Here is a 24,275-nt window from a genome sequence, read left to right on the forward strand (position 1 = left end):
AAAGACTACAACGAGCAGATCATAATTACAATTTTTATTCGACTATTTCAAATATTTATCTTGTTTTCTTAATTTCCCATAAAATTTGAAAATCTAAGCGAGCACAGCTCTGCTAGAGGGGATTACTTTAACAAATTTTTAGCTATGGTTTATACAACCTAAATTACGTAGGACAAACTATAATTAAAGGGGACTGCCCTCATAAATAGACAGCATTTCGAAATTAAGATATTCATAGAAAGCGAAGATCGTTTTATGACACCTCTTTCGTGGGAGATGGCCACATGTTACAAGAGGCCATTACGAGTATCGCAGTAAGGATTCTTAAGACTGAAGAGGGAGATGTGCTTGGACTGATGTCTGAAAAGGTCAAACTAAACAGGAAATGTATGGCAAAATTTCACAGGCCGTGAAGTTATGAATAACAAGAAAAGAGGTCCACCATCGAGCCAAACATGATTCCCTTCAAGAAATGAAGTTATCATCGATTCGATGAAGAACATAAAGAACCTAATACTATCAGCGACATTACTACGGGAATTATAACGTTTCAAAGAGCAAATACTGGACTAAACCAAGATAAGACTCACTGCGAAAGAAAAGCATCTCATAAAAGCCAATTCTGTCAAGAGAATATATTTATAAGCCTTACAAATGTTCTCAAAATGTATACGACCAGACTTGTTTGACCTTTAAAAAAAGGTTTGCACGTTACAGCACATTAAAAGGAAGAAAAACCAAAGAATATATTTGAGCAAAAGACAAATCCAATGAATGATGATAACACAACACACATGAAATAAAAGTAGCGGAGGGTAAAACTTATCAAAAGAGATATTCCTTTCGCGTTTTAAACTATTGATAAATTTAAAAAGGCTACATTTTTCAATTCAGTCTATAGAAATCATTTCAGTGTTTGGAGGAACAGTCTCCGAAAAGTTTGCAATAGTACCTAGGCACATCACCTGTCATTTCCACTTGGAAAAAAAAGAATGCATGTCAAACCGATAATTTTTGCGAAGACACGAACGTTTGACTCAAATCTATCAATTCAAAGAGGCACGATCTGTCGCATCATATAAATGTTGAGTAAACACATATTTTAGACACTGGTTCTTCAGTTTCAGATAAGTTTTTATGGTAACTTGTTCAAGTTCTCACCCACATTCCACGAAAAGTAAAACCTTCAAGAATCGTAATTGTAACGTTTTGCACAAGTGTGGACAAGTGGAATGTCTCAAGAATTCTGATTGGCTCAGTACTACCCTTGCCATTCGACTGTTGTGACAAGTGTCTGCACGACTGGCCAACTGGTTAAACTTAACATCAAGGACAATATTTCCAATTTTTAATATAAGAACCCAGAGCGCGCTATAAAACTGTCGAAATCTTCAGTATCCTCTTTGGAAAAAGCCCTCTAGGCGACAACTTAATATCAACAAGAGTCAATCACTGCTCAGTTTTAAATCGCTGTTTTCGTATCTAAGCTAATTTCCCGACTTCCGAGATTCATAAACGAATGACTATCACCCAACCAAACGTTCAATTGAACTATTTCGGTTTCCTGTCTAGCAAATTATTAATCCCGAGTACATTTTTTTTTCAGCAGGGAATTGTCTAACACATGTCACAAATATAACGTGCGTATCTACCTTTTAAACAATAAAAACACTATTACACTGAACAATAACTGTACAGAAACTATAGAGACAACATTGAACTAAGTAGATCCGGATGATGATTTACTAGAAAGATTGTCCTCTGGCGTTTTCTCTCCATCCATTTGGATCTCCCCAGGCTCCTCTTCTGATTCCTTATTCGACGTTACCGGGGAGATTGGGTAATCGCTTATATTTCCAGCATAAAAAAGTTGCTGTTCACGTTCCTCGCGCGCGAATTCCTCTTCGAGAATCTGGTGAAAGAAAACGAAAAAATATTGTGTCAATGGTAGGACTGAACAAAATCCACCTAATAAGAGCCAGGAAAAGCTTTCTCAGAAAATACTCGAAGATGAACACAGCAAAATTTCATAAGGTTACGTACTTCTCTTTAAAACTCAGAGAAACCTGACGTCCAAAGTGAAATATTTTTTCAAACCAAATCGTCCCTGTCTCTTAAAAATTCACCATAAACACTTAAAGAGTACCCCGTTTTCTATAATTTGCCAAGTGTATACTGCCAGAATGACTTAGAAACGCCTTACCTTCTTTCGTGGACCAAGTTCAGCTTTCCAGGATTCTAACTGGGTTTGATGCTTTTCGTCTCGTTCTTTTAACTTCATAGTTTCGCTTTCCATTAACATGTGACGCTTCTCATTCTGCAAAACCAATCAATCATACGAAATCCCTTTTTAATCTTAAATCAGTTTCTATTACTTGTTTACCGTTTCCACCCTGGCCCAGAAGGACTGAAAAGCATTAAGATTAAATGTACAGCAACCAAAACCAAAGTAATGCCAAGGCTAATCAATAAAAAAGATTCGGGGATAACAAACCAAGGAGAACCCAAAATAAAAATAAACAAACCGTTGTAGACGCAGATTTTGTATCCTACAAGTCAACATTGGCGCGACTGGTCATATGAAGTATGCAATCCTGAATTACTTCAAACAGTCAGATTAAAATTACTCCTAATGACCATCTGCAGTGTTATGAGCAATCAACAGTTCATCATACATTATCCTGTTACCTTTTTCTATAGGAGAAAATAACATGCACAGCTCTCAGCACCATTGATTTGCAAATTGGTTTTAAGACATTGAATCGAAAAGCGTCCTAAATTTGTATGCCATGTGAGAGTTAATTTTTGTCCTTAAGCCGCATTTACACCATTAGGTGCTCCTTGCAAATCAAATTAAAAATAAACTTGAGCGACACAAGAAAAAAAAAACTCCTCTGCAACGACATTATTGAAAAATCCATGTAATCGTCGAAACAAGATGTATTCGTATCGCTAGTCTTCATCCTTAAATATTTGACAAATCTTCCATTATTCAACTGCATCCGTAAAGAAAATTTTTTGCGCTTAAAAAAAAATCGGAAAAGAATACCAATCAATACTGGAAAACAATTTCCATTCAATGTTTCACAACTTTCTCCGTGATAACTACCCATAAAAACCCATCTACACATGCTAAATCTGTTCTTCACAGGGAAGAATTTCCAGGATAATTGCTTTCCTTTCGAAGAAGTGATACCGCCTACCAGTTCGTGTTCACTTTTCGTGAGCAAGATAACATAGAAGGTGACAAACAGCTCACCTGTAACAGTTGCAACTCTTTGAGAGCAGATTCAGAGGAGACGCGCAGCTCCTCTACCTCCATTTCTTGTCGGAATAACAATTTATCATACTCTGATCGAGCCTTTTTACGTTCCTGCAATTCAAACTAAAAAAAGGGAAGAGAAAAAAAATAACTAATTCCACCGCTTTTCCTTTGTTTGCTATTGTGAATAAGAAGCCGTCATTTCAATAAGATCACGTGACATTATCTGTAAATAACTGAAATGATGTCAGTCTTTTAACAATGACTGATCATGGTACCTCTTTCATTAATTCTCGCTCAATATCCATTGAATATCTCTTGTCTATCCTCAAAGACTTGCGGTACTGCTGTGTCTTAGACTTGATTTCTTCCCGTTGTATCTTGGGAAGCCGTTTCCGTTCGATCTCATGACGTCTCTTCATTTCCTCTTCCTTAAGTTTGGTTAGACGATTGTGTTGCTCCACTTCCTGCAATAAATTCCGAAAGATCATACATACAGTAACTGTTTTCAAACCAGGCACAGTAGTTGACCGGATAGTCTGATACTCCTGGCGTGAGTAACTAAAAAAGAGCTGTTGTCGGTGAGAGGGACTGACCTTTCGACAGCCCAAGTGAAAGTCATCATCAGAGTCAAGTTGATTGGTCATTTTTGCTGTGATGTTACCAGCTGTAAGACTTGGGTAGTGTCAGTTAGTTGTAAGTTGTTTTGATCAGTTGGTAACGTTAGTTCGTTCTGATTGGTTCGTTGGTGGTCATAGCTCGGGTTGATGAAAATGACTGGGTCCCCTTATAATACCATTCCTATAGCATTTTACACTGAACGCTATAAACAAAAGATCTCCTTTGAAGCATTGTTCTACACCATTTACAAGAGGAAAACTCGAATTACAAAACTGTGTAAATTCTCTGACCTTCTGATGTCTGTTCAGCATCTGTGATCGCTGTAGGAAGAAAGTCTCCTTCAGTTGTGTTCTGGCCAACTGATGTCTGTCCTGCAGTTGTCGCTGCTCAATCTTCCACGAATCTCCCTCGTGATCTGCAAACAAATCAACATGATCCCCAATGCTTAATTCACAGGGCCTCAATACAGAAATTGATCGTACCCTCAAAAAATTAAGAGTATTTGTTTGCTTCAGAACTTGGAGAGTTCTCCACAATTAATAGAAAATGTCTAACAAATAAAGGTTTCTCCTTCTACATAAAACAACAACAACAAAGTTTTGGTTAAGCATGAACAGCAACGCGTAGGTTACAGCACAAGTGACAGAACAAATTTATTAACGAGTCATGGAACAATCGGAACAAGAGTCAAAACTAGAAACACATTTAAGAAGGGATCATGATCGCATTTGAAACTGACGAACGAGTTGTGCTCTAATGACGCTTAAAAAAAGACAAGAAATGTACCTCTCTTGAGGGTGTGTTTCGCCTTTAGGAATTGCATTTCCATGGCGTACATCTTCTCACGATGTAATTCAACCAGCTCTTTCGTGAATCTCTCAAACTCCGCCTGTTGCATGGCTAGAAATTCGTGTTCCTAAAGACAGAATGATTACAATTAGCGACGATTGGAGGAAAGAGAGAAAACACAACCATCACAACTGTAACGCGTTACCTCCCTAACCCTGGAATAATGCTGCTTTATGTAAGGACTTGCATCGCTACCCCTTACTCAAATGGAAACTATAGGATTAATCTCAATATCAAATAAGTTGAGAATTCTTCTAAAGTTTACTTACTGCTTAATGCCAAACACAACCCAGTTTCTATCCTACAGCTGCCAGAGTCAATAGCTGGCTGAAATCTTTATCATTTTCAAAACGAAAATATAATCTTAAGGTGCGAACTAAAAATTCTTGAAGAACATCTTAGAATGATATCCTTAATTTGAAAAAGATAGTTGACAGCTATTGAAACTGGCAACTGTGGGAGAGAAACTCTGGACAATTTTTACAAAGGAAAATTTTTTATTGATACTGTATTTAAGTCCATTGAATTTCTTTAGTAAGTGTCGTACTTACAGCTTGCCGCTGTGAGACTTCTACTTCATCTCTCTTCTTTCGCCAACTCTCCTTCCTTAAATTCCTTGGCAGTTGATCCACCTTAAACAGAATCATGAAGTAAAGGGAATAACCATCTATATAACCAAGACATTTCTTCAAACCTAGGCTGCAAAAAAGCGCGACACAATTGACCAAAGAGAGTCTTTCCTACAGAAACAACAGGTTTGCTAACATGGTAACTATTTCTTCAGTATATAGAGTACAAAAAACCCACTTTTGTTTCTCATTTATGAGTGTTTTTTAAAACAGTCATAAATGAGAAACAACATTCGAAATCTTTATCATAACAGTTATTTCAAGATGTTCCTTTCCCTTCCACGACTCAATAAAAGACTAGTTCAGTTTTCAAACCTCTTTCTTGGCAAATTTGAGTTCCTCTTTGAGATTCTCTCTGAATTTCTTGAGGTCTTTTTCCTGAAAATAAGAAAACAGTGAATGTGAGACATAGGTGTAACCGCTCGTCGCTTCTCCAATTGTCACGATACACGTTTAAGGTTTTCATAGTTGTGTGACGCTTCATAAGGGGTTCGGACTAAGGTCGAGTTTTCTTTAGATCAACTGCCAGGATGTCCGGGGCTTCCGTGTTCTCTTGAGGAAGAGAACAGTTTCTGGTTGATTTGATCGATCAACTTTTCAACCACTATCGCACCATGTTGAAACGGTTGATAAAGCATTGGTAACGATCGCAGTGCCGGCTTATTGAAGTCGAATGCTGGCTTTAGTTGCCGGTCGTTAAGCTCGCAATAGGCAAAAAATATAATATTGATACACCGGATAAGGAAAAAAAAAATGAATGCATAAAAGTGAAAGACGGCAAAAAGCGGGAGAGATCGTGCTACAAGACGGAAATCAGTCGCCACGTTCCCTTTCCTTTCCTTCCCTTATAGGCGCGGAAAAATCTAGCGATGAATACTCCCAGGAGTTACCAAGTCTCAACTGAAAAGCTTGAGAGAAGACTTCAACTTCTCAACCTAAAACGGTTGTGATTGAAACACAAGAGCTAAAAGAATGAATCCCAAAAGTTACCTGGTCTTGTTTCATCTTGCGTGAGGAAGTGCGAAGGTCAGCATTCTGCGCAATTTCTAGTTTTTCTATGTCTTTCTTTTGATTCCTGCTTGAAGTGTCCAAATCTACCTCAAATTTCTTTACCAATTCCTACAAAGACGAGAAATTCTGGTAAATCTGGAATGCTCCCCACAAAAAGTAATCTCTTGCTCTCAACAAAGAAAACATTACGTGTGTGGAAAACGTATCAATTAAGATTGACCAATCGTAGCAGTTCTATCATCTAAAGGATCAGTCATATGGCACCTGCAGCTCCTGTTCAAATCGTTGTTCCTGAGCTTCCCACTGACGGCGAATTTTGGCCATAAGCAGAATTCCTTGTTTCTGTTCCTCGCGTTGGAGGATCTTCATTTCACGAAGATTCACTTTTCTAGGAAAAGACATTAAAGAAACATTAGTAGTTCTCGCCTTCAAGAAAACTCGCCCTCAAGTAGTCTCGCCTACGATCAGCTCGCCTTAAAGTAAACTCCCTCTACATCAATTCGCCCACAAGTCAATTTCCCTACAAACCAGCCCACCATGTCACCTTGTCTACGAGTTCCCAGAAACAGATTACAAACTGGCTAGCAAAAAAAAAATATATGCTAAGCTTCCTTGAAGTTTAAGCTTCCTTGGGTATATCCATCACGAGTACTCCTCGCGAAATTTGCGGCAAATCTTTAACTATCAGTAACACTTGTTTTAGAATGTTCATGTTTTTCACTTTGCCGGCTTACAGTAGTACCTTTGTTGCTGTTCTTTCATCAGTGCATTCCTGTAGTCATCCTGACTCACATCTACAACTCGTGATGTCGTCTCCGTCACTATCTTGCCATCTTTTTCATACTTACGAATCCTTTTTAATGTTTTGAAACTTTTCTCCTCCACGCCCTAAATTGTAATAATTAAAAATTCAACGGAAGCTTACCCCCCCTGCCATTAAAAAATACGGTAATTCATACTTTAAAGGCACGACTCGGGAAAACAGCCTGAGTAAGATATCTCTATCCCTGGATCTAATCCTAGTAAGCAAAAGAACACACAACGAGACTCCTCTACAGACCTTCTTCCGGATGTCATGCAACGCTCCTGAGAGCATTGCGTGACATTACAAGGACGACTGCAAAGGTTTTACAACAAGCTTAAAAAAAAAGCGTTCCAATAAAAGAAACCTATAGACTTGTAAAAATTTACATGCAACTAACTTACATCTGTAGTTTCTGGTTTCTCTTTGGAATGATTGGACGGTTCTTTGTCGTTCTTCACGGGTTGAACTAACACATCGCCATTTGGTATGGGAATCTTTTCATCTGCATCTAAAGTCTGTTCATCTTCTAATTCAGTTTTGTTTTCAGTCTGTTCACTGTCCTTGTCTTCGTCGTTCTTTTCTTCCGTTTCTTTCTCCTCCACTTTTGTGGCTGTTTCCTCAGCGTCATCTGATTTCTCTTCTTCCTGAGCTGTCGTTGTTTCTTCATCCCTCTGCTTTTCACCCTCTTCGGGTTTTTCTTCGTCTTGAGGAACTGATGGTTCTCCTATTTCGCCTGCTGACTCTCCTTCGTCTTCCTCTAACTTGTCTAAGATGTTGTCTAAGCGTGTAGAGTACTTATCTGGCAGTTGCTGTCCTTCTTTTTGTGTTACTTTTGCCGGTTCATTACTATCTTTAACAACTATCACGGCATCAGCCTCGTCCGCTGTGGGTTCCTCTTTCGACTCCTCAGTTGTAACTTCTTCTTCATCTTCCATCTCTTCTTTTGCTTCAATATCATTTGCTTTATCTTCAGCATCTTTTGTTACAACTTCAGGTTCTTCTTTTCTTTCCTCGAGTTTCTCTTCAACTTCTTCTTTCTTTTCATCTGTTTCCCCTCTACTTTCTGAAACTTCCTCCTTCGTTTCTCCATCTTCTTCGATTTTCTCAACCGCTTCCTCCGTTTCAGCTTCGCCTTCTTCCCTCTTTTCTTCAGCTCCATGACTTTCCGTTTCGCCTTCATCCTTCCTCTCTCCAGCTTCCTCTATCTTCACCTCAACTTCCTCCTCCTTTTCTTCAAGGTTCTCTTTCTCCTTTTCCTCTTTCACCTCCTTGTCATCGAAAACTTCTATATTTTCTTCCACTGCATCCGCTTGGTTTTCCAAGGGTCCCTCTTCTTTATTACTTTCTTCTTCTGACTTTTGTTCTTCCTTCGTTTCCCCTTTATCTGCAATTTCCTCCTCTTTCTCTAATAAATTTTCGTCTCTTTCTTCTTTCTTCACCTCTGCATTTTCCTTGAGATCTTCATCACCTTCCTCTGTTCCATCCTCTTTCTCAGAATCTTTTTCCTTCTCTGTAGATTCTTCCAGCTCACTCTCCTCTCTCTCGTCTTTCTCCTTATCCAAGTCCTTTGAACCTGTTTCGATAAACAATTCTACACTTTCGTCCAAAGACTCAGTCGATTCTGCTGACTTCAGGGCTTCTTTATCTCTCTTCTAAGTGGAGAAAAATCGTGACCAAAGAGTGAATTTAAATAAGTTAATTGGTCAGAAAATTATCAAGCAAACTGAGACACAAAACAAAACGAGCGAAAACGTTTCCCAATTATTCTTTGGTACAGTCTTAAGAAATAGCACAGCTGAGTTAATATCTTTTCAAAGAATCTACAAAATAATTCATACAAATTTTACAACTTTCCATCCGTCTGTGGGTCAGAGGGCCATTCAATTGGCCTATTTTAATGTTGAATCATGATCCATATCATCAGATAGAACTGCACCCTTAATGAATGAGCATACCACGAGCATATACCTCTCCTAATAATTTTTGCATTCACAAAACTAAATCAAATGAATAGTAAAACAGCACCTCTTTATCTTCAGGAAGATCTTCAAATTCTTCAATCACAACAGCCTTGGCTTCATTGTAAAGTTCTTTCAGAGGTTTATTGTCAACACAGTTGACAATAAAAGGATGCTGCAGGAAAGTCGAATTTTCACCTGGATTACTAACACTGTGTGCTGCTTACTTAATCCTTTACACCCTAGCATCTTTAAGCAAATTCTTCCAACTGTTCTCTAAACATCTCCTAAGGTGCTGACAAGGAGAATTTGTTTATTATTATTGTGACCTTAAAGTGTGATTCAGGGGTGCTTTATATGGAGAAATTAGATGCTAGTCACTCTCAGGGGTCAATGGATTAACATCACAAGGAATGAAGAGTTAAATTTCCTGATTCTATCATTTTCTGTAAAAATATTGTTCCTTTGAACACATATTATGACCATAAATTATCTCGGTTTCTCACCTCCAGTAAATCTGCTGCTGATGATCGCATTTCAGGGGATTTTACCACACAAAGAGACAGAAAATCATGGAAATCCTTGGACCTAGCAAAAAAAAAAAATCAGAAGAGTATGTGAATGTAGAGAACGTGATCCTGACTTTAAGACCACAATGGCTTATCAACAATGTTGTATTAATATAACAATACTTTTGCAAACACTAGAACAGACAGAAAACTTGGTAAAATATAACTTATTTAGAGGAAAAGCTAACCATACATGTCTATAATAATACACAGTAAGTGTATCCTCCTTGCCTCCCACTAAAAGTCACTGTTCCCCCAACTGACACTGAGCCTAATGGCCCATCACCCTTTCCCACTCCACCCTTCAATGACCTTACTTACCATCTATTTCTAAACTGCAGTGTAGGTGGGTCAGCTTTAGGTATTTTGAACAACACTCTCATAGGGTGCATGTCATGGTAGGGAGGTTGCATCTCAGCCAGCTCAATGAGTGTAACACCAGCAGACCAAATATCCGCCTTAAATGAAAGCAAAGAAAGTTTAAGTTGGCAAAGTGAAGATCATTCAACTTCTCTAAATGCTACGATCCTAACCCTTTAGGAGGTGAGAAGGAAAAAGGGCCTTTTACAAGCATTACTGTAATAAAATTACCACAAAATACAAGAGGAAAGAACATGAAGTACATGTAAATTTAATGACATACTTTAACCTTCAAAAGTAGCATTGTATGGCTCTGTGAAAAATATTACATGGTCTCACACTACAGAGCAGTACATTTGCTTGAAAGATTTCCACATTTACAAATTACACAGTTTTAAAAATCTGTACCATCAGTTTGTCTAATTGTGTTTTAGCACCAGCATATCTGAGGTATATTGAAAATATCAGAGTAGTGCATACCACAGTTACCTAACAAGATGAAGTCAACATTACCTTGTAGTCATAGGGGTCATCTTTGCATGTCTCTGTTACAATAACTTCAGGAGCCATCCTAAAAATTAGCATGTACTAATTGTTGTAAATTATCTCGGGTCTTTTAGCACATATTACTCTAAAATGTTATTACCGGTTGCTGCTGAACTAGGCCAGCCTAGTGAAATATTATTGATAACTAAATAAATAAACATATAAAGTTTTTTCCCTTGCAACTGTTGGACTCTGAGAGACCCTCAAGAAATATGGGTGTACATGGTTAAAATCTGAGGGACTCTTATTTTTGGCTCAAATTCTCCATAATTTCTTTAAGTAGCTACATCACAACACATTTTTGACATCTTTGAGTAATAATCTAACTCACCAGTAAGGTGTCCCAATGAATGTTGTTCTTCTCTGTATAGTTTTCTTGTTCTTGGCAGAAACACCAAAATCAGCTGGAAAATAAATTGCACTCATTCACAGGGAGGCTTAAAATCCTATCTCAAGGAAACTTTGTAATTATGCACACCAAATATACATTAGGAGACCCATTAGTTTTAAGGACAATGAAAAATTGTAACCTTCCATTAAAATAACCCCAAATGAGGAAAAATTTTTGCCCACTTGTGAAACTTAAAATGGTAAAGTTGGCTTAAAAGCCATACCTTACCTGGTTTCTGTAGCATTAAGCAACTAGGAGTGTTGCTAATACTTCACAAAAAGAATACCAATCCATTGCTTATAACTTGCCCCTACCCCTCCCCCCTCCCACATATATTTTCCCGAGTAGTCTGCCAGAACCCACAGAGGTATTGTGAGAGTAAAGTGCCTTGCCCAAAACAAAACACAACACTCCACCTACTTCAAGGAAAGGATGCTGGTCAATTGCTTAATAATGACCTAACCCCCTTGCTACAGAGCCTACACTCCTGCAGGGGGAAGAGGCACTTTGAGAGTAAAGTACAAGTAAGAGTACCCCTTTGCAAATTTGAATTCATCCCTAGAAAGGAATTTTTTCCAGGCCTCCTTTATATCACAAACATATCCTACCAAGCTTGATGTTGCCCTCATTTGTAAGCAGCAAATTTCCAGCTTTCAAATCTCTATGGATTACTTTGTGAGTATGAAGAAAGTGGAGGCACTACAATTAAGAAGATAATAGATGAATGAGTGGATAAAATTTTCTTAAAACAGATTATAAATAGTAGCTAACATGACTTTTCAGCATCACTGAAATGAATCCTGACTTTTTTAAAATTGCCATAATATATTTCCACAAACAAATACTATTAAATGAAACTGTGGAGAAATATATACTTCATGAAGAAAAAGTTTACCAGAGTATGAGAAGCTAATTAAATTCTCACTATGGAACAGAGTTTACAGATCAAACACAAAGGTTTCTGACTACTTTCTAAAATTCAGTCAGATGACCCACGAAAGTGCAGACAAAAATGTTGTGAAAATGATGGGCCATAGAATATGTATTATAGGAATAGTTTTGGCAGCCTTAGAGTCTTAGGGTTAGTATTATATTGATGCTGTGCAGGGTGCACTTCAAAGAAAGTATAACTATTATTAATAACACCCATCCCTTAGATGATTAATAGAAGCAGGTACCATCCCTTAAGATTGGAAGCCATCAAAAATGCACATTCATCCTGAGAAATGTTTGCTTTTAAATGACCCTACAATAAGCTCAAGCAAACTTGTTTTTCACAAGGGCAACCGCCATTCAAGACACTAATCAAAGTGACACTATGGTGAACCTGTCAATACTCTGTGCAGAGTGTTCAAAAGGAATAAACAGTGATAATACTACAAGCCAATATCTTGTGATTCCAAGAAACTGAAATGAGTTGTCATCCCATGAAAGTACTCCCTAATTGATTCACCACAATTAAAGATTGGTCCGACATCATTTATAAGATGCATACTCTCCCTGACTCCTATGGCCATGCTAAAGCCACAAAATGTGCATGCCCAATCCCCACTTTACTTTTTCCTATGCTCTGCATACTCATGAGTAAGGAACTGTGTACAACAATAAATTATTATTACCTCAAACATTTGCTTGCACACCACTCTGATCTGTTCTTCATTTAGACCTCGCTCAAGTTCTAAAACAGAAAATAAATCATTTTCCAGGTCTATGAAACCAGTCCCAGAGTACATTAAATACATACTGTTTAATAAAACAACTCCCTTTAAGTTCATTTAAAGTTTACTGTGGTCATCCTTCCACCCAAATTTTTCTCCAATCAGGGCAACATAAAATTTGTCCTAGTATCATGATTTACACCCTATTAGCGAGGAAGATAATTTTTTTTCTTTTTTTTTTTTAATAAATCCATTCCATTACTGATTCTATTAACCCTCAACAAAAAATTCTGAATTTGAATAATTTCAGTAATTTTGCAGTTGCATTGTTCACATAAAATCAAGCTGTTTCTGAAGGAATGACAGTGGTAGGAAATGTCTTTTTGATAAGACTATTGAAGCTGAGATTAATATCACAGACTCAAGTTAGAATACACCATCCTACTACCTTGCAATTGTGTATTTGATCAAAGATTGCATAAGAATACCATTGATAGTACTGTCTGTGAAACAATCTATAGCAAAATTAATCCAGTGACCCCCTCCCCACCTGCCTCTATTTCATTTTCCTACCAGACATGACATAGGTGCTGTCCAGCTACAAAACTTGAGGTGTAAATATCCCTCAAAAGGAACTTGTAACACATTGATGCTTATACAATGTAGCCTTAATAAAATTTTTACCTAATATTAAATCATCTAAAGCTCCTCCAGAACAAAATTCCAGCATCATCTGCAAATCAAACAATCATGAATTCTTTATCTAAGTTGCTGTTACAACCACTTAATATATACCTGGTATCAGCATGTATACCCATACCACATTCAAAACTATATTCAATTCTTGAACCTCATTGGTTATCAGCAACTTGTTTTGAGCATTAACAAAAATAAAGTAAGTTCCAACAGTTTGTATGAGAGCACTCCCACACAACACAAACTGTCATATCACAAGCATAGCTATTAGACTATGTACTCATATTGGGCCTCTGATAATCAATTAAGTCCTGTTACCAATATTATTCACAAGTAATTAACACTATGACATATTTACAAAACAATATATCCAGCCGGTAAAATTTTCATAAATAAAAATATAACATTGAACTTTGGCTTTGCATCATATATTATTTGTGTCAGTAATCATACACATGATTAACAAATTGGACTCCTACTTCACTGTTATCTGATTTGTTAATAACTTGATAAAAGACCTGATTGTACAACAATAAGTTGCATCAACATTATAGACTAAGTAGAGATTAATACAATTAACAAAATGATTTCATTTTCAAGGGTATCTGGAAACTGTCTCCTGGTTTTTTTCCATGCTCTGTGTAAGCAAATTAAGGTAATTATAATTTAATACATTCTGCAACATAAGTTGCTAACTACTTACCCACAACTTATTTTCATGGTAGTAAGCTTCATACATTCCCACGACATGCTTGTGTTTACACTCACTCAGAATGTCTATTTCAACCATAAAGTCGTCCAGTTCACTTTCATCTTTAACATCAATGATCTTGGCAGCTGCTAGAACACTATCTGTTTTTCGTTCTGCCTGTAAAACATTTTAGTGAAACAAATTCAGTGAAACAAACAACTGAAACTTCCACCTGAGTATTTTATATCACATTAATTAAAGCTCAATACATACTTTGACTTAAAATGCCCCACCAGATATGTACTTATTTACTGATTGAGAGGGCCAGCCAGGCAGGTCATGATAGAGAACCAATATTTTTTCTGTTTTTACCTAACTCAGACACTAAGCATGGTATCACATGATCACCACTTTATCTTGTCTTTCTTTCTTCTTATAGCTTGCATCTCACATCTTTTTCTGGCCCTGTCTGCTCCATAGCGCAAAGCCCTCAAACAGGGATTTTTGTCACAGGCCATATGGGTCATGCGAAAATGTAATATCATGTCCCAAACAATAAAAATCTTCATTTAACCTTCATTTCATGATAATAGAGAAATTTGCTGTTGTTGCAGAAAAAGAGACAAATTTAAAATGTTTAATGGTTGAAAAAGACAACCCTGAAAAGACAATATTGATACTAATCAGTATAGAAAGATTTTTTCCTGCATATAAAAAAAATATTTGGAAGACCATAAACATGCAGGCCAGATAAACATGATGGCTTGAAAATATTCTCATGAATTTGTCCTTGAACATTTTCTGTTCCAGCACTGATATGATGCCGTGTAATCCTTGTGAACATTGTTTGCATTGCTGCCCTGTTCTTCTATTGTGTCATTAATGTGTTTTAGCAATTTTGATGTGAGAAATGAAATAGTGTGATACTGACACTTTGCACAACATTGTGTTCAAAATCTTTTTGCTTTTTGTTTGCACTTCCTTGTGCACACTATACTGCTTTGTGCAAGATTTTTTTAACATCAAAAGTTTCAGTTGAGAGGATCTATCAGAATCCTTACAAGTGTCAGATGATCCTTACAAATGTATGTATGATTTTAACAGAATATCTAGATTAAATTGATCTTCTGACCCCAAGAGGTAATAAACAAACAACTTTTCCAAACAAGATCATTATGCTATACACCAATCAGATGATAAAAACAGGCGAACTTGAGTTGTCTTGATAAAATACCAAATTCTCTTAACTAAGTAAGATAAAATGTATAGCAACTTAACAGGAGAATTATAAATCAGATCTCAGGAGAGGGCATAAAAGATGGTTATCAAGCTGATGATGGTTGCCAGATTCTCAGTTAATATGATAAAAAATGATTCCTTGCATGAAGTAATAGCAATAAAACCACAAGATACTTTCTCTTGATACTTTTAGGCTATCCTATGCAGGAAGCACTTTACAGCTGCCCACCAATATCATTGATGTCATGAATACATTTATGTGGCGACTGTAAGGGTCATACTTCAATAGCTTTCCATTTACAGTAATTATTTTTTTGTTGAACTTGTTAGTTCCTGTGTGCAAAATGCCTGAGGGATACCATTTTATATTTCAAACTGAAATAGTATTTCCAAATGGAGAATGGGATGAATGTGTGAGTAATCTATACTAGAGGTGATTTGAAGCTTTTTTAAAACTATTTATCTTACACCGCATCCCACAATGCAAATTAAAGTTGACAGAAACATCCAAACGACTGATTAGTATATAGCATTTGTATTGTTTGTTCAGTAAACATTGCACAAACACGATCAGAATAAGCAAAATGTTAGGCTTTGCCGTCGCATATTTCTGTCGCCGGTGAGGCTATAAAAACCGAATCTCAAAATATTTTTAAGAATTGCCGGACCAATTGCATGAACAACTTCTAACTAATGAGGAAATGTACAGACATTTTTCTCACGAAATACTTGCATCCATACATTGTTTCTAGAATTTACCACAAAAATATTCCCGTAACTCCCCAAGGCGTTGTAAAGTGTTTCTTATGAGACAAACGCAAAGCTGAATCAAGTCAAACCAAACAAGATTTCGTTGGAATTTACAGTGCAGCAACGGCTTAAATTAATAGTGAATATGCATTTTAATCTTACCTTATAAACCTTCCCAAAACTTCCATCACCTAGTTCACCAACAAGACTCCAAATGGTGTTAGGGTCAACTCCACGAATAATGTAGGAAAATTCCTTCTTTTTCTTGACTTTCATGAAGGGGAACAGTTGTTTGAAGAACGAAGACATCTTGAATTTTGATCATAAGCGTGTGCAGCAGCTATTACGAACTTGTACAATCTTAACCCAGTTGAGCAGATTTTGAAAGATCTTGCATCAGTAATGTTAAGGATAACTTGTTTAAAAATTCTGTACAGAATTACTCAGAACATGAATATAAGTGCAGTGTTGGTTTACAAACATCCCCCTTCACAGTGTTACTAGTATCATTTCCCACACCGATGAACACTTTCCTCCTCCGGCCATTCCGATAACTGACGTCACATCCTGATATCGTTCCCAGTGCCTAGTTTCGTGCTCGATGCAGTCTCTCTCTGTCACGCTGTGACGTAAGAGGCGCGCCCCAAGCAGGAAATATTTTTCTTGCATCACCACGAGCACTTCATAAACAGTTTACACAGAAATCGTTGCTCTGAAGAATGATCCTTGAAATGTTGAAATGCCAAAAACTGAAACTGAGGCCGGCCTGGGAAGATCTGTAAAATATCTGATCAGCCAAAAATAGTTATGAAACAATAATAAAATGCAAAGGTTGATCGCACTAAACTGAAAAAAAAAATTAAATTATTTTCGTGACATTTATCTGAAGTTCTTATCGTGTATTTCTCAGGTTTCTCAAGTTTCGAACTTGACGATCCACGAAAATACCGGATGTACAAATCACGGATACATATGAAACAAAAATATTTGAATAAAAATTGATGTGGGGAAGAGAAAAAAAAGAAATAGGAGTGTAAAGGTGTAAAATATAAAATACCTATTTCGAGCTGAAATAATAAAATAAAAAAAAAAAAATAGTAAGAAACTAAAAAAGCCGTATAAAGCTAGGACAGATTTTCTTCAACCGGGATACAGTGTGAATATATAAAGTGTGATGAGTAACTTCATCATAAGATGAGGATAAAAATCCTCATGGACAAATACTGAGTAATAGGATCAAAATATCCACCTCATCATGAATCGTGCTGTAATTCATTTGTGCATTGAGGCATGCAGGAAGTTGGGTCAAAAGCACGGGGATTACTGTCTTTCTCGTATGACCAACTGGGTGCTTGATCACTAATTACAGTATGAGAAAATCTCACGATTCTCTCTTAAGTTAAGTTAAACAAACTTTTCTAGCCAAAAAGACGAGAAAGTGAGAGCAGTCGAGTTTAATTATATAGCTTATAGGAATTTATGAAACGAAGTTCAGCTAGGCCGCTTTTATCAACCAACTGAAGAAGCCAATGTTGGAAATCCCAGTATAGCAACACTAGTCACTCGCGTAGTTTTCTTTTCCTATCTTTATTCTAGTCGTCACACGCTTCGTATCGCGTCGATCTTAGCCTATATCTTTTAAAAAACCACAATCCTAAAGACCACCCTTGGTTTTGCGTTGCGAGGTTACACGGCTGACGTCACTTTTCCGACACCCTCCCCCCATTTGTCTCGGAGAGCAAATGTCTGTCGAGAAATGAACCTTATCGCTTAAATTTTATGAACGAATCTATCATCTAGAATTCTCAATCGATTTCCTAATCACACTAATCATTGATCAATCAGTAGCCATAGTGGCAGATGTTCAGTTCATAAGTAGAATGTTCAAGCATCCGATCCGCTGTTGTCATCCAATCTGTTTCGGTTTGGTTCAAAGTTCAATCCCCTTCCTCATCGTGAGCAAGATCCTCCATACGTAATCTTGCTGCGACGGCTGCATCACGGGAAGGCCTGAACGCTGGCGCTTCAATGCGCAACTCGGTCGTTGGAGGTCTGTCGCCGTCTCCCGGTCGATCACATGACAGTTCTAACGGATACAGCTGCTGTACTGCTCGCTCTAGATGTGAGGTCCCTGTGCGCAACTTTGCTCCCCGGACAACACCGTCACGCCCTTTGATTAGTTCCGTGACGATCCCGACCTTCCATTTCCCGCGATTCTTGTCGTCCGACTTGATCAGCACGACCTCGCCCACAATAGGATTTTCGGGCTTTCCAGGATTCTTTAGACGATGGCGTTCGCGCAGCCCCTTTAAGTACTCCCCCGTCCATCGCTTCCAGACGGCCTCCTTGCATCGTCTGAGATACTTTGCTCGCTTGCGTAATTCACCGTCTTCTATGCGGTGCGGTTCCAACTCGAGTAGTGCATTTGGTTGACCAAACAACAGGGAGTGGGGGGTCAAGATCGGTAGCTGCACATCGTCCTCCACGTAACTTAAAGGTCGGTTGTTGACTGCAACCTCTACGTCTAGTATAACCTCCTCTAACTCGGTCCACGTTAGGAACCCGTTTCCAATGGTCTTCTGTAGACTTCTCTTCACCAATCCAACCATTCTCTCGAACTGCCCTCCCCACCAGGGTGCTCTGCTCAGGTTGAATTGCCACTTGATTTCTTGACGGGAGAGGAATTCGTTGAGGCGTTCGTCAGTCATCACTTGTTTCAGCCACTTAGCTGCTGCCACGAAGGTACTCCCGTTGTCTGAGTAAATCTTTTCTGGCCGCCCACGTCGGGCGATAAACCGTTTCAGGCATCGAAGGAATTCTCCCGTTTCTAGGCTGGGTAGTAGCTCAAGGTAAATACCTCTGGTCAGGCTACAGGCGTAAAGCGTTATGTAAGCTTTGCCTTCATGATTCCTCCCCTTTCTATACTTCAGTGGTCCGGCGAAATCCACTCCGACTACTTGGAACGCATTTTCTCCTTCGGTACGATCCCTTGGTAGCTGTCCTGGTGGCGGAACCGCGAACGCTGTGGCGCGGAACCGCTTGCAGCCGTTACAAGCTTTAACGACTCTTTTTGCAAGGCGACGCAACCTGGGAACCCAGTACCTTTCACGAATCTTTGCCATTGTGAGGCTCACTCCCCCGTGGAGTGTCCTGATATGTGCGTCTGCCACCATCTTCTCCGCGAACGGATGAGACTCAGGCAAGTAAATGGGATAGTCTCCCTGAATCCGCCCTCGGCATTCCAGTAACCCGTCTGCGTTTTCTTGTAGGTTCAGCTGAACACGATGATCTTCGAACCGCTCGTCTCTCTTGAAATTCACCTGTGTTCGCTTTAGCCACAGGTGTCGCTGCATCTCGATCTCCTCTGTCGTGAGTGGTCCCTTAGATCTTCTCGTCTTTTCGCTCCGTAGGTTATGTATGAATCGAGTCACCCACGCACAAACCCTTAGGGTTTTCCATAAGTTGAACTTGATCAGCAAGGCGTCTAGGATGTCTGTCTTAGCTTGTGCTACAGCGAATACTTCCCGTATCACTTTTGCTTCCGCCTGACTGTCTGGTGTGGCCGTTGTCTTAATATCGGCTGGCCATCGCTCTCGGTCTAGTAGCCACTCAGGCCCTCTCCACCATAGCTCTTCATTTTCCACGCTTCCGCTCCGACTGCCAAGGTCAGCTGGGTTGTCCTTTGTACCCACATGACGCCAGTTTACTTCTGGGTGTTGCTGGATTTTCTGCACTCGATTGCTTACGAACTGCTTGTAACTCCCTGCTCCCTTGATCCAATGTAACGCAACGCTGCTGTCCAACCAGCAAACCATATTTCCAACTGGGAAACCCTCTAATGCTTCCTTAACGTTCACAATGAGATTGGTCGCCATGTGACCGGAGACCAACTCGAGGCGGGGGATGGTGAGGCCTTGCTTCGCCAGTCTAGCTTTGGCTGCTATCAGCCCAACACTATCACCGGATGGTTGAGATATGACACCGTACACTGCCGCAGAAACGCCTTGTCCGCTTGCGTCGCCGAAACAATGTAGCTCAATGTTGCTGATCTCTTCAAAGTGTTGAGGTATGGCTCTGGGTACGGAAATGCTCACTGGTAGCTGTGCTTCCCATCTTGACCACTTGGTTCCCAGTTGACCAGGAAGTTGAGCATCCCATCCGACTTTCAAATCACATGCGTCTCGGTACAGTAGTTTTCCACTCAATGTCATAGGCGCTGCGAGCCCTAACGGGTCATACACTCTTGCTATCTTCGCTAGTATCCCTCTCTTTGTCACTTGGGTGCGGTCAGTTGGGAAATTTATTTCAATGGTATCTTGTCGCTTGTTCCATGGAAGCCCGAGAATAGATCCCCCTCCTTCTTGAGGTGCACCCAACTGTTCTTTCGCGAATGTAGTATCTTCGCTAAGAGACTCACCAGGGGACTCCACTGCCGGAACATTTGAATGCCACTTGTGCAGCTTGAATGAGGCTTGGTTAAAGACATGGGTAACGCCTGCTTTGACTTCAAGGGCAGCTTTTACGGTGGGTCCCCCGCTGATAAGGTCATCGACGTATAGACTCTTCTCTATTTCCCTCACCAGGTCCGGATTCTCGGTACGACAGGCTTCCAGGTGTTGTTTGATAACTCCCCCAAGAAGAAAGGGCGATGGGGCCAAACCAAACAGAGCTCTCGTGAATCTCAGTATTTCCACTCGCCTGGATTGCAAGTCCGTGATCCAGTGGAATCTCATGGCATCCCTGTCTTCTTCCCGTATTCGTACTTGTAAGAACGCTTGCTTGATATCACCTGTTAACGCGACTGGGTGGAAACGTGCACGGACAAGAACAGCCCAAAGCTTGTTCTGCAACGGAGGTCCCGCGTGAAGGCACTCGTTGAGAGAAGGAGCCTTCTCTGAAGCTCGGGCAGAGGCGTCGTACACGATTCGAAGTTTGGTACTCTCTGCAGCTTCTCTCACCACTGCTTTATGTGGAATATAGAACTCCTTTCCCACTGGTGGGCCTGACACTCGCTCCACTATTCCTTCGTTAAGCTGGTCTTTAATTATGGCGTCATACTTCTGGAGTATTCCGTTCTTCTCCAGTTTCCGAATGGTACTTTCCAATCGCTTCAAGCTTCCCGCTCTGTGGTTGGGCAGTGGAGGGTGGTTTCCCCGCCAGGGTAGCCCCGTCTCGTACCATCCCTCTGGCCCTCGTGTTAATTGTTCCTTGAATTCTTCATAAACATCTGCTTGATCTCCGCCTGGTGTGTCACGCAATCCTAGAACATCTAATTTGCATAGTTGTTCGTAATCTGCCGCTGTCGTCTGGGTCAAGAACATATTAGAGAGGTCAACTTCTTTACCTGGTGACATAATTGTCCATCCGAACTTTGTTAGCTCTGCAACAGGTTCGCCGGGACGTCCGATCTTTGGTATGGTTTCTGTCTTTATTTTTGCGTACTCGCTCGCACCCAGGATAATGTGGACTGGTAGCTCAGGCTTCTCGTCTCTGTCGTCCATGTATACCCCATCCAAGTAGGGATATTTCTCCAGTATCCCAGCATATCCTGGGTTGTCAAGTGATAGCAATGTACTACGGTCCACTCTGGTGACTTCCGTTTCCAATCGAAATTTTCCATCAAGGCTGCCAATCGTCACGCTATGAACTCCGATGACCTTGTTTGTTGACCCAAGCATCATCTCTATGCGCTTGAATTCTTCTCGTAGCGGTTTGTTTCCCAGGTGTTCAAGGATAGCTGACGACGCGTATGAGCTGCCTGCCCCAGTGTCTAGGAGTGCGCGGCATTTGATTCCATTTACTTCTACGACAACAACGGGATACACGACTCTCTCTGTTCCTTTGTTTTGTGCCGTCATAAATCTTCCCCTCGTTGTGTGACCGCTTGGTGGGTGATCACATATTGACGTGTGATGTCGGCGTTGACAGTTATGACACCCGCGGCTTCTACAGCTGTCTGCTCTGTGTTTGTCACTTGTACAATTAAAACACAACTGTTTTTGGCTCAGAATTCGTTTGCGGTCTCCGACCGCGACAACTTTGGTGCAATTAGCGGATGTGTGGTTCGTGTCATCGCAATAGACGCATCCGCGCATCTGTCCTCCATTTGCTTGTTGTTGGACCTGATAAGACCTTCCGCGTGGCGGCGGAACGCGGCCATTCCAGTCGTTGCGATCATTCTTCCTCTTGGACACACTCGCACCATCGCTTTCTTCTCCTTCTGAATTTATGTCTCTCCAACCTTTAATTGCCTGAATCAGTTTAGCGAAATCCCAGTCTCGCCAATCTTCGTGTCCCCGGACTAAGTCTCCCTTTATTCCTTTCAGTTTGTCTAACACCGCCCTCACATTTCCGGAGACTTCACGTAACTTCCCGAGCGTCTCTAAGCTTTGTACATTGAACAGAAGCCTTTTGTAAAACTCATTAATTTCTTTTGGACTGGCGCTTGTGATGGTAGGCAAACCCATGATGTTGTTTACATATGCATTTACAATTTCTGACGTTTTCCCGTACTCCGATTTTAGGATGGCCTTCGCCCTTTCGTACCCCTCAAGATTGAACGGGAGTCCATCTATGTCCGCTCGTACCTTTGTAACAAGGAGTTCCTTTAGATAAGCGAACTTTGTCACTGCTGACAGATCCGTCGCGTCTATTTCCGCGGAAAATTTGTTCCAAAAAGAGAGCCATTGTTCGAAGGACCCATCAAACTTCGTTATTGATAGCTTTGGCAACTTTGCGTGCATTCCGGAATCGCCTGATAACCCTTTCCCTTTTTTGCTACCTAATTCCTCTGATTTTTTTTTTCGTAATCAAGCTTCATTTCCCATTGTGCTTTTTCAAACACGAGTTGCTCCTCTCTCTCCTTCGCGATTGTCGCTTTCTCGCTTTCTTTTTCGGCCATTTGCGATTTTTTCTTCACCTCCCCCAAACACTTCCCAAGGTATTCGATTTCCGCGTCTACACCCTCAATAACTTTGTCTATTTCATTGCTCCATGCACATACCTCGTCCATTTGCTCACCCTTTGCAATCTTCTTCTCTTCGATCTTTAATTTGATCTCGTCCGCTTCTTTTGCTAAACACACCAACCCGTCACGGTGTCTCCCAATAGTTGTCGCGTTTGCCTTGTCCACAATGCCCTTTCCCTTTTCTTGCTTGTACGCCAAAAGCTTGAGTTTTGCGTCCAAATTCTTCTGAAGTGCCTCCAGTTCCATGTCTCGATCTCAGTCCCGTCGGAGGTGCCAGTTAGTGTTGGAAATCCCAGTATAGCAACACTAGTCACTCGCGTAGTTTTCTTTTCCTATCTTTATTCTAGTCGTCACACGCTTCGTATCGCGTCGATCTTAGCCTATATCTTTTAAAAAACCACAATCCTAAAGACCACCCTTGGTTTTGCGTTGCGAGGTTACACGGCTGACGTCACTTTTCCGACACCAATCCTGGAACACCATCTGTTTATTATTTCCCGCGATTCTGGTGATTACGTTAAAACAGTAAAATCAGAAGTTCACTGGAGATAGTTACAGAGAAAACTCTTAAGTACAACCAGAAATTGGTACCTTGACCGTTTTCACAGGATAATTAAGACTTCCCAACAACTGTCTTCAACAACAAACATTTTGCAACGACGTTATCACTCTTTAAGGATGAACAACTTATCTGGGCTTTAGGTAATGGCTAAAATAGGCACGAAAACATGAGCCGCTGGAATATAAGTGGAATCCCTTCAAGCCTCGCGGACACCTGCTTTAGGAGGAGAATCTGCTGTTACTGACGAAGAGACCAATAGGTCGTCCGTCCTGACAACCGCGCTGAAATTTCCAGTTGTCCTTTTTACCCATTCTGCGTATAGGGCACTCTCGAAATTGCTGATCCGAGCTATGAGCCTAAAAACCACCGGCAATTTTCCCGTAACTTCGCTGATGAACAAATGCGTGAAATATCTGACCTGGCTGGGACTCAACTTGGCAAAGTGCTCGAATTAATTTCTTTCTCCCTCAGTCCAACAAATTCTACATGCTCGCACGTGTAAATCACCGTGAGTAGACCCCGATACTACAATTGTTTTCAGAGAGGACAAAGGTCAGATGTTTATTTTCATTCCTAACAGCGTGTGCTAAGAAGGAAATTATGGGGCAATGTTATTGACGGAGTACGGGAAAAAGGGATAAGGGATTGGGAAGAGTGGGCTCTTCCCACTCCCTCTCCTCATGGGATTATGGTATGGAGGACAACACTTGC

The 24,275-nt window shown here is 40.1% G+C and overlaps 2 protein-coding genes across 3 annotated transcripts; both read right to left on the reverse strand.

Annotated features, from left to right (window-relative positions):
- Positions 1 to 19: 19 nt before the first annotated feature.
- LOC113669829 (serine/threonine-protein kinase 10) lies at positions 20 to 24,071 on the reverse strand. 2 transcript variants are annotated; one of them, XM_089196326.1, is made up of 23 exons: positions 23,594 to 24,071; positions 16,198 to 16,822; positions 14,059 to 14,223; positions 13,344 to 13,392; positions 12,621 to 12,679; positions 11,610 to 11,700; positions 10,942 to 11,014; positions 10,578 to 10,635; positions 10,026 to 10,162; positions 9,642 to 9,723; positions 9,203 to 9,310; positions 7,579 to 8,829; positions 7,115 to 7,260; positions 6,637 to 6,760; positions 6,352 to 6,480; positions 5,677 to 5,739; positions 5,284 to 5,364; positions 4,670 to 4,799; positions 4,174 to 4,298; positions 3,541 to 3,729; positions 3,260 to 3,385; positions 2,204 to 2,317; positions 20 to 1,912 (listed from the first exon to the last, which is right to left on the reverse strand). In XM_089196326.1, exons 2-23 carry the CDS (start codon positions 16,342 to 16,344, stop codon positions 1,721 to 1,723), a joined length of 3,639 nt encoding a protein of 1,212 aa, XP_089052452.1. In that variant the 5' UTR covers positions 16,345 to 16,822; positions 23,594 to 24,071; the 3' UTR covers positions 20 to 1,720. The 2 variants fall into 2 exon arrangements, with proteins under 2 accessions (XP_089052452.1, XP_089052451.1); XM_089196325.1 differs by lacking the exon at positions 23,594 to 24,071 and having other exon boundaries at positions 16,198 to 17,552.
- LOC149050142 (uncharacterized) lies at positions 17,572 to 22,778 on the reverse strand. Its single transcript, XM_089196324.1, has one exon. It carries the CDS (start codon positions 22,776 to 22,778, stop codon positions 17,973 to 17,975), a length of 4,806 nt encoding a protein of 1,601 aa, XP_089052450.1. The 3' UTR covers positions 17,572 to 17,972.
- Positions 24,072 to 24,275: the final 204 nt, after the last annotated feature.

Source organism: Pocillopora damicornis, chromosome 2 (genome assembly GCF_964200805.1).
Source record: "Pocillopora damicornis chromosome 2, jaPocDami1.2, whole genome shotgun sequence".
In the NCBI taxonomy this organism is placed as follows: Eukaryota; Metazoa; Cnidaria; class Anthozoa; order Scleractinia; family Pocilloporidae; genus Pocillopora; species Pocillopora damicornis.